This window comes from Carcharhinus amblyrhynchos, unplaced genomic scaffold (assembly GCF_965287045.1).
Source record: "Carcharhinus amblyrhynchos unplaced genomic scaffold, sCarAmb.v2.hapA scaffold_44, whole genome shotgun sequence".
In the NCBI taxonomy this organism is placed as follows: Eukaryota; Metazoa; Chordata; class Chondrichthyes; order Carcharhiniformes; family Carcharhinidae; genus Carcharhinus; species Carcharhinus amblyrhynchos.
The window spans coordinates 119,307-139,722 of NW_027649785.1; the positions used below are offsets into that span (position 1 = coordinate 119,307).

Consider the following 20,416-nt stretch of genomic DNA (forward strand, 5'->3'; position numbering starts at 1 on the left):
GGGGAAGACTCCAAATGCACCCTCATATTCAATGATGCCGCGCACATCAGACAAGGCAGAATTGGCAACGCATCTTTAGGCAGAAGTTGGCTCAATGATACAGCACGGATTCCTCCAACGTCCCCAGAAACACAGAAGGCAGACTTCAGGCGAGTGGATTCACTCCCCGTGACGTCAAGAAAATGTCTGAAAGCGCAAAGGCATTATTCCAGCCATAGCACAGGCGGTCTCTGCTCCAGAACTGGCAGTGACCCTAGCCAAGCTGCTCCAGCACAGCTACAACACTGGCATCTACCCAGCAATGTGGAAAACTGCCCAGGAATGTCCCGTACACCAACCCAACCCTATCAGTCCCAAATCCAACCCTATCAGTCCCAAATCCAACCCTATCAATCCCAAATCTGAAACATTAAGGGAGGCCGGAGATGGGGGCAATAGTTCACAAAGGGATGATCTCAGATGGCCATCTGTATGGAATTTGCATGTTCTCCCCATGTCTGCATGGGTTTCCTCCGGTTTCCTCCTATACCCCAAAGATGTGCGGGTTAGGTGGATTGGCCATGCTAAATTGCCCCTTAATGTCAGGAGGATGGATCAGCAGGATAAACACATGGGGTTACGGGGATAGGGCCCGAGTGGGATTGTCGACAGTACAGGCTCGATGGGCTGAATGACCTCCTTCTGCACTGTAGCGATTCTATGATTCTAAATGGAGTTAACTTCTCCAAACTAAATAACCCTGCTGCAGAATTAAGAATATCAGTTAGTATGTGAGCGAGCAAGAGAGAGACTCAAATGAATGAATTAAATCACTGACTGATAGCCATTGCTGCGAGTCTTTCAAATCATCCTTTAATACATGAAATATTTGTCATGAGTAAACCACACAATTTGCCACTAGGGCTGGGGCTGTAGAACTGTTCGCACAAACTGGGCATTCTGTCCTGAGAACTGGATGAATGAACCCAGAACCTCTCCTGTGAGGAGATGGAGTCAGACTGGGCTGTTACCTCAACACAGAGTCAATCGGTCCTACACCAAGCCTGGGCTGGGGTCGGGAGTTAAACACTCGGGGGTCGGGAAGACATTTTCGGAGTGGGAGAGGGGTTCCAGCGACGGTCCAGCAGGACCAGCTGTGACACGCAGGGTCAGCCTTCACCCCGCAGGCAGGGTTCCCGATAGCTGGGCCCCAGCAAGAGTCTGCAGTGTCAGACTGGGCACCGGGGCTGAAAGGGTTAAACCACCAGGACACGCTACATGAAAAGCTTCCCTTGGAGTTAAGAAGCTGATTTAATCAAAGTTTCTGAAATGATTAAAGGATTTGTAAAGTTTATTTATGAGTGTCACAAGTAGGCTTAACACTAACACTGCAATGAAGTTATTGTGACAATCCCCTGGTCGCCCACACTCCAGCACTTATTTGGGTACACTGAGGGAGAATTTAGCACAGCCAATGCACCCTAACCAGCACGTCTTTCAGACTGTGGGAGGAAACCGGAGCGCCCGGAGGAAACCCACGCAGACACGGGGAGAACCTGTAGACTTCGCACACACAGTGACCCGAGCCGGGATGCGAACCCAGGGCCCTGGCGCCGTGAAGCAGCTGTGCTAACCACTGCACCTCTGTGCTGGGGTTGACAAAGGAGGAAGTATTTTCCCCAGTAACAGGGGGGTCACACCAAAGAGACTTTAATCTTGCAATTTAGAGTGTGTGAGAGCTCAAGGAAGCAATTTCAGACAGAGGGGATTGGAAATCTGGAACTTAATTGTCTGAATTGGCTGAGGATGTGGGTGGTGGTGGGGGGTGAAATTGACACAGGCGGGGCTGAGATTGGTAGGCATTTGTGTAATTAGGTTAAGGAGGGTTAAATTTCAAATGGCCATGATCGTATTGAATGCTGGAACAGAATCGAGGGGCTGAAAGGCCTTTACTTCCAGCATTTTGTTCAGCAAAGGATACAAATTCTGCTGAGCTGAGTGTCAACTCCGACCCTCCCACTGACGCCCGACCCACATCCCTTGGTGACCCACATCCCTTGGTGGCTGTACCTTCCTGCTCCTGCGTAATGTACAGTGAAGGGGGCAGGCTGAGCCTGTTGACGGGGGGGGTGGGTGGTGGATATTAAACGTTCACACGCTGGACGGGACACACGGCGACACAATGAGCCTTTACGGTAAACATTCCCTTCGCCCTCACACACTCTCCCACTCCACAAACAGAATCAGATTCAGCCAGGGGAAAGGGTGGGGGGAATGGGGGGGGGTGGTGGTGTTTGGAGGGTGTGTGCACTGAACAGGCAGGAGGTAACCGGGTCTGATGTTCACTCCCACCCCAGCCTGGAGGAGTGACTGTGTCCGAATCCACCAGGAAATAGCAGCTTGAGCTGGGAATCCCAGGATTACACATTCCGGGGGAATTCCCCAGTGATGTCACAGGCATCCTGGAAGCACTCAGATCTGCCCCTTGCTGGCAATCCTCTTGGAACACTCCAGGAGGGCATTGTGAATATCCTTGGCACAGGAGATCTGTGATTTGATCATGCTGAGGTACTGAGTGTACGACTGGCTTTCTGTCTGTACAGTGTCCGGTTTGGTGGCAGTGGGAACCAGGTTAGGCGAGTGTTTGGAACTGTCGAGGCTCTGGGAGAGACACTCATACGCCAATCTCTGCAAAGGAAGGGCTACAGTCACCATCAAGAGGAAGAGAGATTAAACACACACACACAAAACACACACACACACACACACGCACACAAAACACAGACACACACAAACACAAAACACGCACACAAACACACAAAACGCACGCGCACGCACACACAAAACATGCACGCACACAGGCAGATGCGCATACACACACACAGATGCATGCATACACACAAACCACGCACGCACACAGGCAGATGCATGCACACACACAAAACACGCACGCACACACACACAAAACACGCACACACAGGCAGACGCGCGCACACACACAAAACACGCACACACACACACAAAACATGCACGCACAGGCAGACGCGCGCGCACACAAAACGCACACATACACACACAAAACACGCACGCACACATACATACACACACACACAAAACACGCATGCACACAGGCAGGCACCCACACACACGCAGATGCACACACACACACAAACATGCGCACACATACAAAACACACAAAATATGAACGAACACACAGACACACATGCAGACGCGCACACACATACAAAACACGCATGCACACACGCAGATGCACACAAAACACGCACGCACATACACATACACACACGCACACAGATATACAGACACAGACATACACACACAGACACACACCTCAAGCTAAGTGACCCAGAGGGCACTGTGACTCAATCCAATCCCTGTCCGCACATGCATAGGGCAAGAAGTTTATTTATTAATGTCACATGTAGGCTTACGTTAACACTGCAATGAAATTACTGTGAAAATCCCCTAGTCGCCACACTCCAGCACTTGTTCAGTTCACTGAGGGAGAATTTAGCACGGCCAATCCACCCAAACCAGCACGTCTTTCAGACTGTGGGAGGAAACCGGAGCACCCGGAGGAAACCCACACAGACACTGGGAGAACGTGCAGTCTCCACACAGACAGTGACCTGAGCCGGGAATCGAACCTGGGTCCCTGGGGCTGTGAGGCCGCAGTGCTAACCACTGTGCCGCTCCAGAAGGAGTCACTAAAGGGGGCAATAAAGCTGGCTGAATGTTCACCTCACGTGAATGGGAAGCTCTCTCTCCCCTGAATCAGGTCCTGTCGATTGTCATTAAAACCCACCTGGTTCACTAATGCCCTTTAGGGAAGGAGATCTGCCATCCCTACCCCGGTCTGACCTACTTGTGACTCTTAAATGGGTTAGTGAGCCACTCAGTTGTCCAAAAACCAACTCAAAAGGAATGAAATTGACCAGACCGGCCAGTGTCGATCTGCACAGTGGAAACAACAACAGGGGACGCTACCCTACAAAGTCCTGGGGGAGAGCTGTCTCCATAAGATAGTGGAGCAGAACGAGGCCATTCAGCCCATCGAGTCTGCTCCGCCATTCAATCATGGCTGATGTGTGTCTCAACCTCATTCTCCCCCCCACCCCTGTAGCCTTTGACCCTCTTACCAATCAACAACCTCACAGATTAGTCAAGCATCACACTCATGGCATCATGTCTCACCGTGTTCCAGACTCCAACATCACTACCCATAGAAAAGTTACAGCAGGAGGCCATTCAGCCCATCTGGTCCATGCCAGCCCAAGGACCCCCAGCTGCATCTCTGGGTATGTCCCAGATTACTACCAAATAAAACCGGTTGGACTTTAACCTGGTGTTGCGAGGCTTCTTGCTGTGTTTACCCCAGTCCAACGCTGGAATCTCCACATTATGTCCTGTCCCACCAGCAGGCAAGACTCACCAGAGGTGGCAGAGGTCAAACCTGGGCAAAAAGACCCACCCACCCACCCCCTCACCCACTCCTTCCCACCACCCTCTCCCCCATACTCAGTTCCTGCCTCTCCCACCCTGTCAATCAATTGCAAACCACCACCACCCCCTGTGTGAAACTATTTCTCAACAACCCGCTAAGCCTTCTACCCATTTTAATCTTTTTCTCATTTGTTCTGATGACATGGGTGTCACTGGCTGGGCCAGCATTTATTGCCCATCCCTAGTTGCCCATTGAGAAGATGGTGGTGAGCTGCCTTCTTGAACCCGCTGCAGTTCCACGTGAGTGTCTTGCCAGGCCATTTCAGAGTCAAACACATTGGAGTCACATACAGGCCAGACCAGGTAAGATTTCCTCCCCTGAAGGACATTAGTGAACCTGATGGGTTTTTCCATCAATCGACAATGGTTTCATGGTCATCAGGAGATCCTTAATTCCACATATTTTTTAATTGAATCCAGATTCCACCCTAGACCATGGCGGGATTCGAACCCGGGTCTCCCAGAATATTAATGGAATTTTGGATTAATAGAATCATAGAATCCTACAGAGGAGGCCATTCGGCCCATCGAGTCTTCACTGACCACAGTCCCACCCAGCTCCTAGCCCCATAACCCCATGCATTAACCCTAGCTAGTCCTCCTGATACTAAGGGGCAATTTATCAGGGCCAGTGCACCTGACCAGCACATCTTTCGGACTGTGGGAGGAAACCAGAGCACTCGGAGGAAACCCACGCAGACAAGGTGCAGACTCCACACAGACAGTGACCCAAGCTGGGAATTGAACCCGGGCCCCCAGCGCTGTGAGGTAGCAGTGCTAACCACTGTGCCACCATGCCGCCCAGTGGCACCAATAGTTTAGCGATAATACAAGGCCATCACCTCCACCTGATCTACGTCCCCTAGTTATTTACCTCGGTGCTCAGGGCCCTCCTAACCTCCCTGTACAGGCCCCTGCAACGTTCCACAAACCTCAGCTCGATTCCCCTCCTCAGTCCTCCTGTGTTCCAAAGAGATCAGCCTCAACCTACCCAACCTTCTCTCCGAGTACAAATTCCCCAGATCTGGCCACATTCTCTCTGGTGGGATCACATCCCTCCTGTACACATGGTGGACAGAACTGTACACAGTACTCTAGTTGTCTCTTAGCTAGCATAACAAGCAAAATACTGCAGATTCTGCAGAGAACAGAGAATGTTGGAAAATCTCAAGGGGCTTGGCAGCACTCATAGGGATATCTAAATGCCAGCAACCTCTGCTCTGTGTCTGATACGTCGTTCTGGCATCATCTCCCTGCTCTCACACTAAGCCTCAGCTAATCAAGGAAAATATCCTGCATCTAACTGTCTACAAAGGCCTATTCGAGGTCTTTAGAATAGCGGAAGGTTTTGATGGAGTGGATACGGAGAGAATGTTTCCTCTTATGGGGAAGAACTTCATGAGAGGCCATCGATATCAGATAGTCACCAAAAAATCACTATAGGAAGATAGTGATTGCACTAGAGAGGGTTCAGAGGAGGTTCACCAGGATGTCGCCTGGGATGGAGCATTCGAGCTACAAGGAGAGGCTGGAGAGGCTTGGGTTGTTTCCCTTGGAGCAGAGAAGGCTGAGGCGGGGGGGGGGACGTGGCTGAGGTGTGTAAGATCAGGAGGGTGAGTAGGGAGCAGCTGTTTCCCTTGGTTAAGGGGTCAATCATGAAGGGAATAGTTTTGGGGTGAGGGGAATGAGATTCAGGGGGGATTTGAGAATTTATTCTCACTCACAGTGTGGTGGGAATCTGGAATGTGCTGCCTGGGAAGGTAGTGGAGGCCGGAAACCTTACAACCTTTAAAAAAGAATACTTGGATGAGATCTCTCGAAACACCACAAATTCAAGGATATGAGACAAATGCAGGAAAATGGGATTAGCGCACCTTTAGTGGTAGATATTGTCAGTGCAGACACGATGGGCTGAAGGGCCTTTTCTCGTTGTAAGACTCTAAATCCAGTAGGGAATTTGGAAGGAAATTCTATACCCGGAGAGTGGTGAGAATGTGGAGCTCATTAACACAGGGGTTGTATGGGTGGATTGAGTTAGATCAGCAGAGGGTAGGGAGAAGGGGGCATGGGTTACGATGGGAGAGTTAGATGAGGGAAAAAGAAAGAAGCTCAAAGGCTCAAGGACAGAGTGGTCCAGTTAACCGGTCTGTTTCTGCATCATACGCCCCGTTTACACGTACACCTGGCTACCTTCAGGATAACAAGGACTGTGTTCCTCTGTATTTCTCAGTATCTGACCATTTCTTGCTGTATTCCCTTACCCATTCCATCCTCTGTCAATGCACAGTTCTCTGCGCTGAATTGTATCTCTCACTTTAAGCTCGTGTGCAGTCTACAGCTTTCTACCTCACTATCAGCCACACACCTATAGAACAGAGCAAATTGCTTCCAGAATTGGCTCAGTGTGCAGAAGCTAAATGGTTTGGCGGGTGTTTCTGTTTGCACTGGGATTTCACGGGATCGCACACTGGGATATAGATGAGAGACTAGGACAGAATTGTAGGGGCTGTGATTACTCAGTTTACTGAAAATTTATATAGAAGTAGATCATAGAATAGAATCCCTACAGTACAGAAGGAGGCCATTCAGCCCTTTGAGGCTGCACCAATAGCAATCCCACCTATCCTCGTAACCCCAAGTATTTACCCTGCTAATCTCCCCTTAATTAACACTAAGGGGCAATTTAGCATGGCCAATCCACTTAATGCATGGCCAATCCAGTCCATCTTTGGACTGTGGGAGGAAACCGGAGCACCTGGAGGAAACCCACGCAGACATGGGGAGAATGTGTAGACTCCGCACAGTTGGTGACCCGAGGCCAGAATTGAACCCTGGCGCTGTGAGGCAGCCGTGCTAACTCACTGTGCTAACAAATCTTTAAATTTTCAGTAAACTGAGTAATCACAGCCCCTACAATTCTGTCCAAGTCTCTCATCTATATCCCAGTGTGCGATCCTGTGGAATCCCAGTGCAAACAGAAACACCCGCCAAACCATTTAGCTTCTGCACACTGAGCCAATTCCGGAAGTCATTCCCTACTTTGACCTGAATCCATAAACATTCTCTTCTCTGTCCACAAAACCATAGAAAAATTATTAGTCACAAGTCGGCCGACATTAACACTGTAATGAAGTTAGTGTAAAAATCCCCTCATCGCCACAGTCTAGCGTACAAGAGGAGACCATTCGGCCCACCTTGTCCATGCCGGCCCAAGGACACCCAGGTGCCCTTTCTAATCCCACTTTCCTGCACCCAGCCCATCGCCCTGTAGCTTACAGCACTTAAGTATTTACCCTGCTAATTTCCCCTTAATTAACACTAAGGGGCAATTTAGCATGGCCAATCCACTTAATGCATGGCCAATCCAGTCCATCTTTGTCCTGGTACTTTTTAAAGGAGTTCAGGGTCTCTTCCTCCACCACCAACTCAGGCAGTGAATTCCAGACACTCACTATCCTCTATATACAAAAGTTTTTCCTCATGTCCTCTCTAACTACTGTCACTCATCATAAATGTATGTCCAGAATTCTCCACCAAGGGAAACAATTTTATCCTGTTCACTCTATCTCTTACCCACATAGTTCTACAAACCTTAATTAAATCCAGCGTACCGTGTGACATCCTCGATAACAGGTGCCACAGCAAATCATTACAACAACCAAACCTACGACCAGTACCATCTACACAAGAGCAGCAGATTTATGGGAACACCAACAATTACGGGTTCCCCTCCAAGTCAAGGGCACAGGGTGGTTAGCACTGCTGCTTCACACTGCCAGGGCCCTGGGTTCGATTCCCGGCTCGGGTCACTGCCTGTGTGGAATCTGCACATTCTCCCCGTGCCTGCCCGGGTTTCCTCCAGGTGCTCCAGTTCCCTCCCACAGTCCGAAGATGTGCGGGTTATGGGAACTGGCCATACTAAATTGCCCCTTAGTGTCTAAAGATGTGTAAGAGGATGAGTGGGGTAAATATGTGGGGTTACAGGGTTAGGGCCTGGGTAAGATAGAAAGGTAGGTTGGTGTGTATTTGATGGGACGAATGGCCTCTTTCTGCATTATAGGGATTCTGTGTGGAGTTGAGGCAGGTTTGAACGGACGACAGCTCACATTTCATCGTATACGGCTGCTAATTGTACTCCCCCCACACATGGAAATATCTTCATCAACGCTATTGAATCTCTTCCTCATGTTAAAGAGGAGCCCAGCTTGTTCAGGCAGCACGGTGGCACAGTGGTTAGAACACAAGAACATAAGAAATAGGAGCAGGAGTAGGCCATCCAGCCCTTCGAGCCTGCCCCGCCATTCAATAAGATCATGGCTGATCTGTCGCTGCTCAGTTCCACATTCCCGCCCTCTCCCCATAACCCTTAATCCCCTCTCCTATCAAAAACCCATCAACCCGCGACTTAAAAATATTTAGCGAGGTAGCCTCCACCACTTCAACGGGCAGAGAATTCCAGAGATTCACCACCCTTTGAGTGAAGAAGTTCCTCCTCAACTCCGTTCTAAACCGCCTCCCCTTTATCTTGAGGCTGTGCCCCCTAGTCCTACTGTCTTTTTTGAGCGGGAAGAGTCTTTCCACCTCTATCCTATCCATCCCATTCATCATCTTATACGTCTCAATGAGATCTCCCCTCATTCTTCTAAACTCTAACGAGTACAAGCCTAGTTTATTCAGCCTCTCCTCATAGCTCAACCCCCTCAACTCCGGTATCAGCCTAGTAAACCTCCTCTGCACTCCCTCCAAGGCCAAAATATCTTTGCGCAGGTGCGGCGCCCAAAAATGCACACAGTACTCCAGCTGCGGCCTCACCAATGCCCTATACAGCTGCAGCAAGACATTGCTGCTTCACAGCACCAGGGACCCGGGTTCAATTCCCGGTTTGGGTCACTGTGCAAAGCTTGCACATTCTCCCCATGTCTGCATGGGTTTTCTCTGGGTGCTCTGGTTTCCTCCACCAGTCCAAAAGACATTCTGTTTAAGTGCACTGGCCGCGCTAACTCCTCCCTCTGTGTACCCGAACAGGCGCCAGGGTGTGGTGACGAGGAGCAGGCTTAATTGTGACGCTAATAAATAAACTTTGAAAAAACTTTCTAAGTCACTCACCATCCTGACTTGGAAATATATCGGCCGTTCCTTCACTGTCGCTGGGTCAAACCCCTGGAACTCCCTTTCGAACAGCACTCTGGGTGTAGCGACACCACAGTGTTTTGAGAGGGCAGCTCACCACCAATTTCTCGAGGGGCAATTAGGGGTGGGCAATAAATGCTGGCCTCGCCACTGACACCCACAGCGCGCCAATGAATAAAAGTCTACGGCTGAAGTGCCCAGTCTACAGCACTCACACACACTGTGAGTTCAGATGAAATGGGGTTGGTAGAGTGAGGTTCAGGTGGGACAAGGGAAAGGAAATGATGGACAAGGGGATGATGGAGAAGGGAATGAGCTAACAGGGAGGCAGATACAGAGTCGGGGAGGGCAGTGAGGCTTCTAACATAACCACAGTCAGTCGGGGTGGGGAGGTGATGGCGTTATCACTCGGCTATTAATCCAGAAACTCAGCTAATGTTCTGGGGACCCGGGTTCGAATCCCGCCACAGCAGATGGTGGAATTTGAATTCAACTTTTTTTTAAAAAATCTGGAATAAGAATCTACTGATGACTGTGAAAGCATTGTCGATTGTCGGAAAAACCCATCTGATTCACTAACGTCCTTTAGGGAAGGAAATCTGTCATTCTTTCCTGGTCTGGACTATATGTGACCCCACAGCCACAGCAATGCCTCCTGAACAAGGGCAACCAGGGATGGGCAATAAATTTAAAATTAAATCTGAGTGATGCCCGGTTTTAAATCCTGCCATACTCACCAGGCACAACTCCACCTGGTCACAGAGGGCATAAAACTCCTCCAGGCTTTTATCAAACCGCTGCAATGCTGTGTCACTGCTCTTCCTGCAAAGGAAAGACAAATGGCAGTGAATTTACTCCATCTCTTTGTTGCTTCATGCTGCCCCAGTGGAACTGTTATCAAAGCCTGACTATTCACGGTGCACCCGGCTAGTGGCAGCATTTCCCCACACACAAACCAGCAGAATCAACTCTAACCAGCGATCCACATAGTCTGTAAATAACTCCAGTTCACCAGGGTTCCCCAGTCTGAGTAACTCCAGTACACCAGGATTCCCCACAGTCTGAGTAACTCCAGTACACCAGGATTCCCCACAGTCTGAGTAACTCCAGTACACCAGGATTCCCCACAGTCTGAGTAACTCCAGTACACCAGGATTCCCCACAGTCTGAGTAACTCCAGTACACCAGGATTCCCCACAGTCTGAGTAACTCCAGTACACCAGGATTCCCCAATCTGAGTAACTCCAGTACACCAGGATTCCCCCCAGTCTGAGTAACTCCAGTACACCAGGATTCCCCACAGTCTGAGTAACTCCAGTACACCAGGATTCCCCAGTCTGAGTAACTCCAGTACACCAGGATTCCCCAATCTGAGTAACTCCAGTACACCAGGATTCCCCAGTCTGAGTAACTCCAGTACACCAGGATTCCCCACAGTCTGAGTAACTCCAGTACACCAGGATTCCCCAGTCTGAGTAACTCCAGTACACCAGGATTCCCCAGTCTGAGTAACTCCAGTACACCAGGATTCCCCAGTCTGAGTAACTCCAGTACACCAGGATTCCCCAGTCTGAGTAACTCCAGTACACCAGGATTCCCCAGTCTGAGTAACTCCAGTACACCAGGATTCCCCAGTCTGAGTAACTCCAGTACACCAGGATTCCCCAGTCTGAGTAACTCCAGTACACCAGGATTCCCCAGTCTGAGTAACTCCAGTACACCAGGGTTCCCCACAGTCTGAGTAACTCCAGTACACCAGGATTCCCCAGTCTGAGTAACTCCAGTACACCAGGATTCCCCAGTCTGAGTAACTCCAGTACACCAGGGTTCCCCAGTCTGAGTAACTCCAGTACACCAGGATTCCCCAGTCTGAGTAACTCCAGTACACCAGGATTCCCCAGTCTGAGTAACTCCAGTACACCAGGGTTCCCCACAGTCTGAGTAACTCCAGTACACCAGGGTTCCCCACAGTCTGAGTAACTCCAGTACACCAGGATTCCCCACAGTCTGAGTAACTCCAGTACACCAGGGTTCCCCAGTCTGAGTAACTCCAGTACACCAGGGTTCCCCAGTCTGAGTAACTCCAGTACACCAGGATTCCCCACAGTCTGAGTAACTCCAGTACACCAGGGTTCCCCACAGTCTGAGTAACTCCAGTACACCAGGATTCCCCACAGTCTGAGTAACTCCAGTACACCAGGGTTCCCCAGTCTGAGTAACTCCAGTACACCAGGGTTCCCCAGTCTGAGTAACTCCAGTACACCAGGGTTCCCCACAGTCTGAGTAACTCCAGTACACCAGGGTTCCCCACAGTCTGAGTAACTCCAGTACACCAGGGTTCCCCACAGTCTGAGTAACTCCAGTACACCAGGATTCCCCACAGTCTGAGTAACTCCAGTTCACCAGGGTTCCCCCCAGTCTGAGTAACTCCAGTACACCAGGATTCCCCAGTCTGAGTAACTCCAGTACACCAGGGTTCCCCACAGTCTGAGTAACTCCAGTACACCAGGGTTCCCCACAGTCTGAGTAACTCCAGTACACCAGGGTTCCCCACAGTCTGAGTAACTCCAGTACACCAGGGTAACCCAGTCTGAGTAACTCCAGTACACCAGGATTCCCCAGTCTGAGTAACTCCAGTACACCAGGGTTCCCCAGTCTGAGTAACTCCAGTACACCAGGATTCCCCAGTCTGAGTAACTCCAGTACACCAGGATTCCCCACAGTCTGAGTAACTCCAGTACACCAGGGTTCCCCAGTCTGAGTAACTCCAGTACACCAGGGTTCCCCACAGTCTGAGTAACTCCAGTACACCAGGATTCCCCACAGTCTGAGTAACTCCAGTACACCAGGATTCCCCACAGTCTGAGTAACTCCAGTACACCAGGATTCCCCAGTCTGAGTAACTCCAGTACACCAGGATTCCCCAGTCTGAGTAACTCCAGTACACCAGGATTCCCCAGTCTGAGTAACTCCAGTACACCAGGATTCCCCACAGTCTGAGTAACTCCAGTACACCAGGATTCCCCAGTCTGAGTAACTCCAGTACACCAGGATTCCCCACAGTCTGAGTAACTCCAGTACACCAGGATTCCCCAGTCTGAGTAACTCCAGTACACCAGGATTCCCCAGTCTGAGTAACTCCAGTACACCAGGATTCCCCAATCTGAGTAACTCCAGTACACCAGGATTCCCCAGTCTGAGTAACTCCAGTACACCAGGATTCCCCAGTCTGAGTAACTCCAGTACACCAGGATTCCCCAATCTGAGTAACTCCAGTACACCAGGATTCCCCAGTCTGAGTAACTCCAGTACACCAGGGTTCCCCAGTCTGAGTAACTCCAGTACACCAGGATTCCCCAATCTGAGTAACTCCAGTACACCAGGATTCCCCAGTCTGAGTAACTCCAGTACACCAGGATTCCCCAGTCTGAGTAACTCCAGTACACCAGGATTCCCCAATCTGAGTAACTCCAGTACACCAGGATTCCCCAGTCTGAGTAACTCCAGTACACCAGGATTCCCCAGTCTGAGTAACTCCAGTACACCAGGATTCCCCAGTCTGAGTAACTCCAGTACACCAGGATTCCCCAGTCTGAGTAACTCCAGTACACCAGGATTCCCCAGTCTGAGTAACTCCAGTACACCAGGATTCCCCACAGTCTGAGTAACTCCAGTACACCAGGATTCCCCAATCTGAGTAACTCCAGTACACCAGGGTTCCCCAGTCTGAGTAACTCCAGTACACCAGGGTTCCCCAGTCTGAGTAACTCCAGTACACCAGGATTCCCCAGTCTGAGTAACTCCAGTACACCAGGATTCCCCAGTCTGAGTAACTCCAGTACACCAGGATTCCCCAATCTGAGTAACTCCAGTACACCAGGGTTCCCCAGTCTGAGTAACTCCAGTACACCAGGGTTCCCCAGTCTGAGTAACTCCAGTACACCAGGATTCCCCACAGTCTGAGTAACTCCAGTACACCAGGATTCCCCAATCTGAGTAACTCCAGTACACCAGGATTCCCCAGTCTGAGTAACTCCAGTACACCAGGGTTCCCCACAGTCTGAGTAACTCCAGTACACCAGGATTCCCCAATCTGAGTAACTCCAGTACACCAGGATTCCCCAGTCTGAGTAACTCCAGTACACCAGGATTCCCCACAGTCTGAGTAACTCCAGTACACCAGGGTTCCCCAGTCTGAGTAACTCCAGTACACCAGGATTCCCCAGTCTGAGTAACTCCAGTACACCAGGATTCCCCACAGTCTGAGTAACTCCAGTACACCAAGGTTCCCCAATCTGAGTAACTCCAGTACACCAGGGTTCCCCAGTCTGAGTAACTCCAGTACACCAGGATTCCCCACAGTCTGAGTAACTCCAGTACACCAGGATTCCCCAGTCTGAGTAACTCCAGTACACCAGGATTCCCCACAGTCTGAGTAACTCCAGTACACCAGGATTCCCCCCAGTCTGAGTAACTCCAGTACACCAGGATTCCCCACAGTCTGAGTAACTCCAGTACACCAGGGTTCCCCAGTCTGAGTAACTCCAGTACACCAGGGTTCCCCACAGTCTGCGTAACTCCAGTACACCAGGATTCCCCACAGTCTGCGTAACTCCAGTACACCAGGGTTCCCCAGTCTGAGTAACTCCAGTACACCAGGATTCCCCACAGTCTGAGTAACTCCAGTACACCAGGATTCCCCACAGTCTGCGTAACTCCAGTACACCAGGATTCCCCACAGTCTGAGTAACTCCAGTACACCAGGATTCCCCACAGTCTGAGTAACTCCAGTACACCAGGATTCCCCAGTCTGAGTAACTCCAGTACACCAGGATTCCCCAGTCTGAGTAACTCCAGTACACCAGGATTCCCCACAGTCTGAGTAACTCCAGTACACCAGGATTCCCCAGTCTGAGTAACTCCAGTACACCAGGATTCCCCACAGTCTGAGTAACTCCAGTACACCAGGATTCCCCAGTCTGAGTAACTCCAGTACACCAGGATTCCCCAGTCTGAGTAACTCCAGTACACCAGGATTCCCCAGTCTGAGTAACTCCAGTACACCAGGATTCCCCAGTCTGAGTAACTCCAGTACACCAGGATTCCCCACAGTCTGAGTAACTCCAGTACACCAGGATTCCCCAATCTGAGTAACTCCAGTACACCAGGATTCCCCAGTCTGAGTAACTCCAGTACACCAGGATTCCCCACAGTCTGAGTAACTCCAGTACACCAGGATTCCCCACAGTCTGAGTAACTCCAGTTCACCAGGATTCCCCACAGTCTGAGTAACTCCAGTACACCAGGATTCCCCACAGTCTGAGTAACTCCAGTACACCAGGATTCCCCACAGTCTGAGTAACTCCAGTACACCAGGATTCCCCAGTCTGAGTAACTCCAGTACACCAGGATTCCCCAGTCTGAGTAACTCCAGTACACCAGGATTCCCCAGTCTGAGTAACTCCAGTACACCAGGATTCCCCACAGTCTGAGTAACTCCAGTACACCAGGATTCCCCAGTCTGAGTAACTCCAGTACACCAGGATTCCCCACAGTCTGAGTAACTCCAGTACACCAGGGTTCCCCAGTCTGAGTAACTCCAGTACACCAGGATTCCCCACAGTCTGAGTAACTCCAGTACACCAGGGTTCCCCAGTCTGAGTAACTCCAGTACACCAGGATTCCCCACAGTCTGAGTAACTCCAGTACACCAGGGTTCCCCACAGTCTGAGTAACTCCAGTACACCAGGATTCCCCACAGTCTGAGTAACTCCAGTACACCAGGGTTCCCCAGTCTGAGTAACTCCAGTACACCAGGATTCCCCACAGTCTGAGTAACTCCAGTACACCAGGGTTCCCCACAGTCTGAGTAACTCCAGTACACCAGGATTCCCCACAGTCTGAGTAACTCCAGTACACCAGGGTTCCCCAGTCTGAGTAACTCCAGTACACCAGGATTCCCCAGTCTGAGTAACTCCAGTACACCAGGATTCCCCACAGTCTGAGTAACTCCAGTACACCAGGGTTCCCCAATCTGAGTAACTCCAGTACACCAGGGTTCCCCAGTCTGAGTAACTCCAGTACACCAGGGTTCCCCAGTCTGAGTAACTCCAGTACACCAGGATTCCCCACAGTCTGAGTAACTCCAGTACACCAGGATTCCCCACAGTCTGAGTAACTCCAGTACACCAGGATTCCCCAATCTGAGTAACTCCAGTACACCAGGATTCCCCAGTCTGAGTAACTCCAGTACACCAGGATTCCCCACAGTCTGAGTAACTCCAGTACACCAGGATTCCCCCCAGTCTGAGTAACTCCAGTACACCAGGATTCCCCACAGTCTGAGTAACTCCAGTACACCAGGGTTCCCCAGTCTGAGTAACTCCAGTACACCAGGGTTCCCCACAGTCTGAGTAACTCCAGTACACCAGGATTCCCCACAGTCTGCGTAACTCCAGTACACCAGGATTCCCCACAGTCTGAGTAACTCCAGTACACCAGGATTCCCCACAGTCTGAGTAACTCCAGTACACCAGGATTCCCCAGTCTGAGTAACTCCAGTACACCAGGATTCCCCAGTCTGAGTAACTCCAGTACACCAGGATTCCCCACAGTCTGAGTAACTCCAGTACACCAGGATTCCCCAGTCTGAGTAACTCCAGTACACCAGGATTCCCCAGTCTGAGTAACTCCAGTACACCAGGATTCCCCAGTCTGAGTAACTCCAGTACACCAGGATTCCCCAGTCTGAGTAACTCCAGTACACCAGGGTTCCCCACAGTCTGAGTAACTCCAGTACACCAGGATTCCCCAGTCTGAGTAACTCCAGTACACCAGGATTCCCCAGTCTGAGTAACTCCAGTGCACCAGGGTTCCCCAGTCTGAGTAACTCCAGTACACCAGGATTCCCCAGTCTGAGTAACTCCAGTACACCAGGATTCCCCAGTCTGAGTAACTCCAGTACACCAGGGTTCCCCACAGTCTGAGTAACTCCAGTACACCAGGGTTCCCCACAGTCTGAGTAACTCCAGTACACCAGGATTCCCCACAGTCTGAGTAACTCCAGTACACCAGGGTTCCCCAGTCTGAGTAACTCCAGTACACCAGGGTTCCCCAGTCTGAGTAACTCCAGTACACCAGGATTCCCCACAGTCTGAGTAACTCCAGTACACCAGGGTTCCCCACAGTCTGAGTAACTCCAGTACACCAGGATTCCCCACAGTCTGAGTAACTCCAGTACACCAGGGTTCCCCAGTCTGAGTAACTCCAGTACACCAGGGTTCCCCAGTCTGAGTAACTCCAGTACACCAGGGTTCCCCACAGTCTGAGTAACTCCAGTACACCAGGGTTCCCCACAGTCTGAGTAACTCCAGTACACCAGGGTTCCCCACAGTCTGAGTAACTCCAGTACACCAGGATTCCCCACAGTCTGAGTAACTCCAGTTCACCAGGGTTCCCCCCAGTCTGAGTAACTCCAGTACACCAGGATTCCCCAGTCTGAGTAACTCCAGTACACCAGGGTTCCCCACAGTCTGAGTAACTCCAGTACACCAGGGTTCCCCACAGTCTGAGTAACTCCAGTACACCAGGGTTCCCCACAGTCTGAGTAACTCCAGTACACCAGGGTAACCCAGTCTGAGTAACTCCAGTACACCAGGATTCCCCAGTCTGAGTAACTCCAGTACACCAGGGTTCCCCAGTCTGAGTAACTCCAGTACACCAGGATTCCCCAGTCTGAGTAACTCCAGTACACCAGGATTCCCCACAGTCTGAGTAACTCCAGTACACCAGGGTTCCCCAGTCTGAGTAACTCCAGTACACCAGGGTTCCCCACAGTCTGAGTAACTCCAGTACACCAGGATTCCCCACAGTCTGAGTAACTCCAGTACACCAGGATTCCCCACAGTCTGAGTAACTCCAGTACACCAGGATTCCCCAGTCTGAGTAACTCCAGTACACCAGGATTCCCCAGTCTGAGTAACTCCAGTACACCAGGATTCCCCAGTCTGAGTAACTCCAGTACACCAGGATTCCCCACAGTCTGAGTAACTCCAGTACACCAGGATTCCCCAGTCTGAGTAACTCCAGTACACCAGGATTCCCCACAGTCTGAGTAACTCCAGTACACCAGGATTCCCCAGTCTGAGTAACTCCAGTACACCAGGATTCCCCAGTCTGAGTAACTCCAGTACACCAGGATTCCCCAATCTGAGTAACTCCAGTACACCAGGATTCCCCAGTCTGAGTAACTCCAGTACACCAGGATTCCCCAGTCTGAGTAACTCCAGTACACCAGGATTCCCCAATCTGAGTAACTCCAGTACACCAGGATTCCCCAGTCTGAGTAACTCCAGTACACCAGGGTTCCCCAGTCTGAGTAACTCCAGTACACCAGGATTCCCCAATCTGAGTAACTCCAGTACACCAGGATTCCCCAGTCTGAGTAACTCCAGTACACCAGGATTCCCCAGTCTGAGTAACTCCAGTACACCAGGATTCCCCAATCTGAGTAACTCCAGTACACCAGGATTCCCCAGTCTGAGTAACTCCAGTACACCAGGATTCCCCAGTCTGAGTAACTCCAGTACACCAGGATTCCCCAGTCTGAGTAACTCCAGTACACCAGGATTCCCCAGTCTGAGTAACTCCAGTACACCAGGATTCCCCAGTCTGAGTAACTCCAGTACACCAGGATTCCCCACAGTCTGAGTAACTCCAGTACACCAGGATTCCCCAATCTGAGTAACTCCAGTACACCAGGGTTCCCCAGTCTGAGTAACTCCAGTACACCAGGGTTCCCCAGTCTGAGTAACTCCAGTACACCAGGATTCCCCAGTCTGAGTAACTCCAGTACACCAGGATTCCCCAGTCTGAGTAACTCCAGTACACCAGGATTCCCCAATCTGAGTAACTCCAGTACACCAGGGTTCCCCAGTCTGAGTAACTCCAGTACACCAGGGTTCCCCAGTCTGAGTAACTCCAGTACACCAGGATTCCCCACAGTCTGAGTAACTCCAGTACACCAGGATTCCCCAATCTGAGTAACTCCAGTACACCAGGATTCCCCAGTCTGAGTAACTCCAGTACACCAGGGTTCCCCACAGTCTGAGTAACTCCAGTACACCAGGATTCCCCAATCTGAGTAACTCCAGTACACCAGGATTCCCCAGTCTGAGTAACTCCAGTACACCAGGATTCCCCACAGTCTGAGTAACTCCAGTACACCAGGGTTCCCCAGTCTGAGTAACTCCAGTACACCAGGATTCCCCAGTCTGAGTAACTCCAGTACACCAGGATTCCCCACAGTCTGAGTAACTCCAGTACACCAAGGTTCCCCAATCTGAGTAACTCCAGTACACCAGGGTTCCCCAGTCTGAGTAACTCCAGTACACCAGGATTCCCCACAGTCTGAGTAACTCCAGTACACCAGGATTCCCCACAGTCTGAGTAACTCCAGTACACCAGGATTCCCCAATCTGAGTAACTCCAGTACACCAGGATTCCCCAGTCTGAGTAACTCCAGTACACCAGGATTCCCCACAGTCTGAGTAACTCCAGTACACCAGGATTCCCCCCAGTCTGAGTAACTCCAGTACACCAGGATTCCCCACAGTCTGAGTAACTCCAGTACACCAGGGTTCCCCAGTCTGAGTAACTCCAGTACACCAGGGTTCCCCACAGTCTGCGTAACTCCAGTACACCAGGATTCCCCACAGTCTGCGTAACTCCAGTACACCAGGGTTCCCCAGTCTGAGTAACTCCAGTACACCAGGATTCCCCACAGTCTGAGTAACTCCAGTACACCAGGATTCCCCACAGTCTGCGTAACTCCAGTACACCAGGATTCCCCACAGTCTGAGTAACTCCAGTACACCAGGATTCCCCACAGTCTGAGTAACTCCAGTACACCAGGATTCCCCAGTCTGAGTAACTCCAGTACACCAGGATTCCCCAGTCTGAGTAACTCCAGTACACCAGGATTCCCCACAGTCTGAGTAACTCCAGTACACCAGGATTCCCCAGTCTGAGTAACTCCAGTACACCAGGATTCCCCACAGTCTGAGTAACTCCAGTACACCAGGATTCCCCAGTCTGAGTAACTCCAGTACACCAGGATTCCCCAGTCTGAGTAACTCCAGTACACCAGGATTCCCCAGTCTGAGTAACTCCAGTACACCAGGATTCCCCAGTCTGAGTAACTCCAGTACACCAGGATTCCCCACAGTCTGAGTAACTCCAGTACACCAGGATTCCCCAATCTGAGTAACTCCAGTACACCAGGATTCCCCAGTCTGAGTAACTCCAGTACACCAGGATTCCCCACAGTCTGAGTAACTCCAGTACACCAGGATTCCCCACAGTCTGAGTAACTCCAGTTCACCAGGATTCCCCACAGTCTGAGTAACTCCAGTACACCAGGATTCCCCACAGTCTGAGTAACTCCAGTACACCAGGATTCCCCACAGTCTGAGTAACTCCAGTACACCAGGATTCCCCAGTCTGAGTAACTCCAGTACACCAGGATTCCCCAGTCTGAGTAACTCCAGTACACCAGGATTCCCCAGTCTGAGTAACTCCAGTACACCAGGATTCCCCACAGTCTGAGTAACTCCAGTACACCAGGATTCCCCAGTCTGAGTAACTCCAGTACACCAGGATTCCCCACAGTCTGAGTAACTCCAGTACACCAGGGTTCCCCAGTCTGAGTAACTCCAGTACACCAGGATTCCCCACAGTCTGAGTAACTCCAGTACACCAGGGTTCCCCAGTCTGAGTAACTCCA

At 50.9% G+C, this 20,416-nt stretch overlaps 1 protein-coding gene across 1 annotated transcript in view; it reads right to left on the minus strand.

Annotated features, from left to right (window-relative positions):
* Nucleotides 1-1,806: 1,806 nt before the first annotated feature.
* The window catches only part of med29 (mediator complex subunit 29), a 35,136-nt gene continuing 16,526 nt past the window's right edge, over nt 1,807-20,416 (minus strand). The window contains exons 3-4 of the mRNA XM_080181979.1: nt 10,371-10,455; nt 1,807-2,667 (exon numbers count right to left, since the gene is read on the minus strand). Of these exons, the coding sequence (XP_080038105.1) occupies nt 2,452-2,667; nt 10,371-10,455 (301 nt within the window). The 3' untranslated portion in view covers nt 1,807-2,451. The remainder of the gene's footprint in view (nt 2,668-10,370; nt 10,456-20,416) is intronic.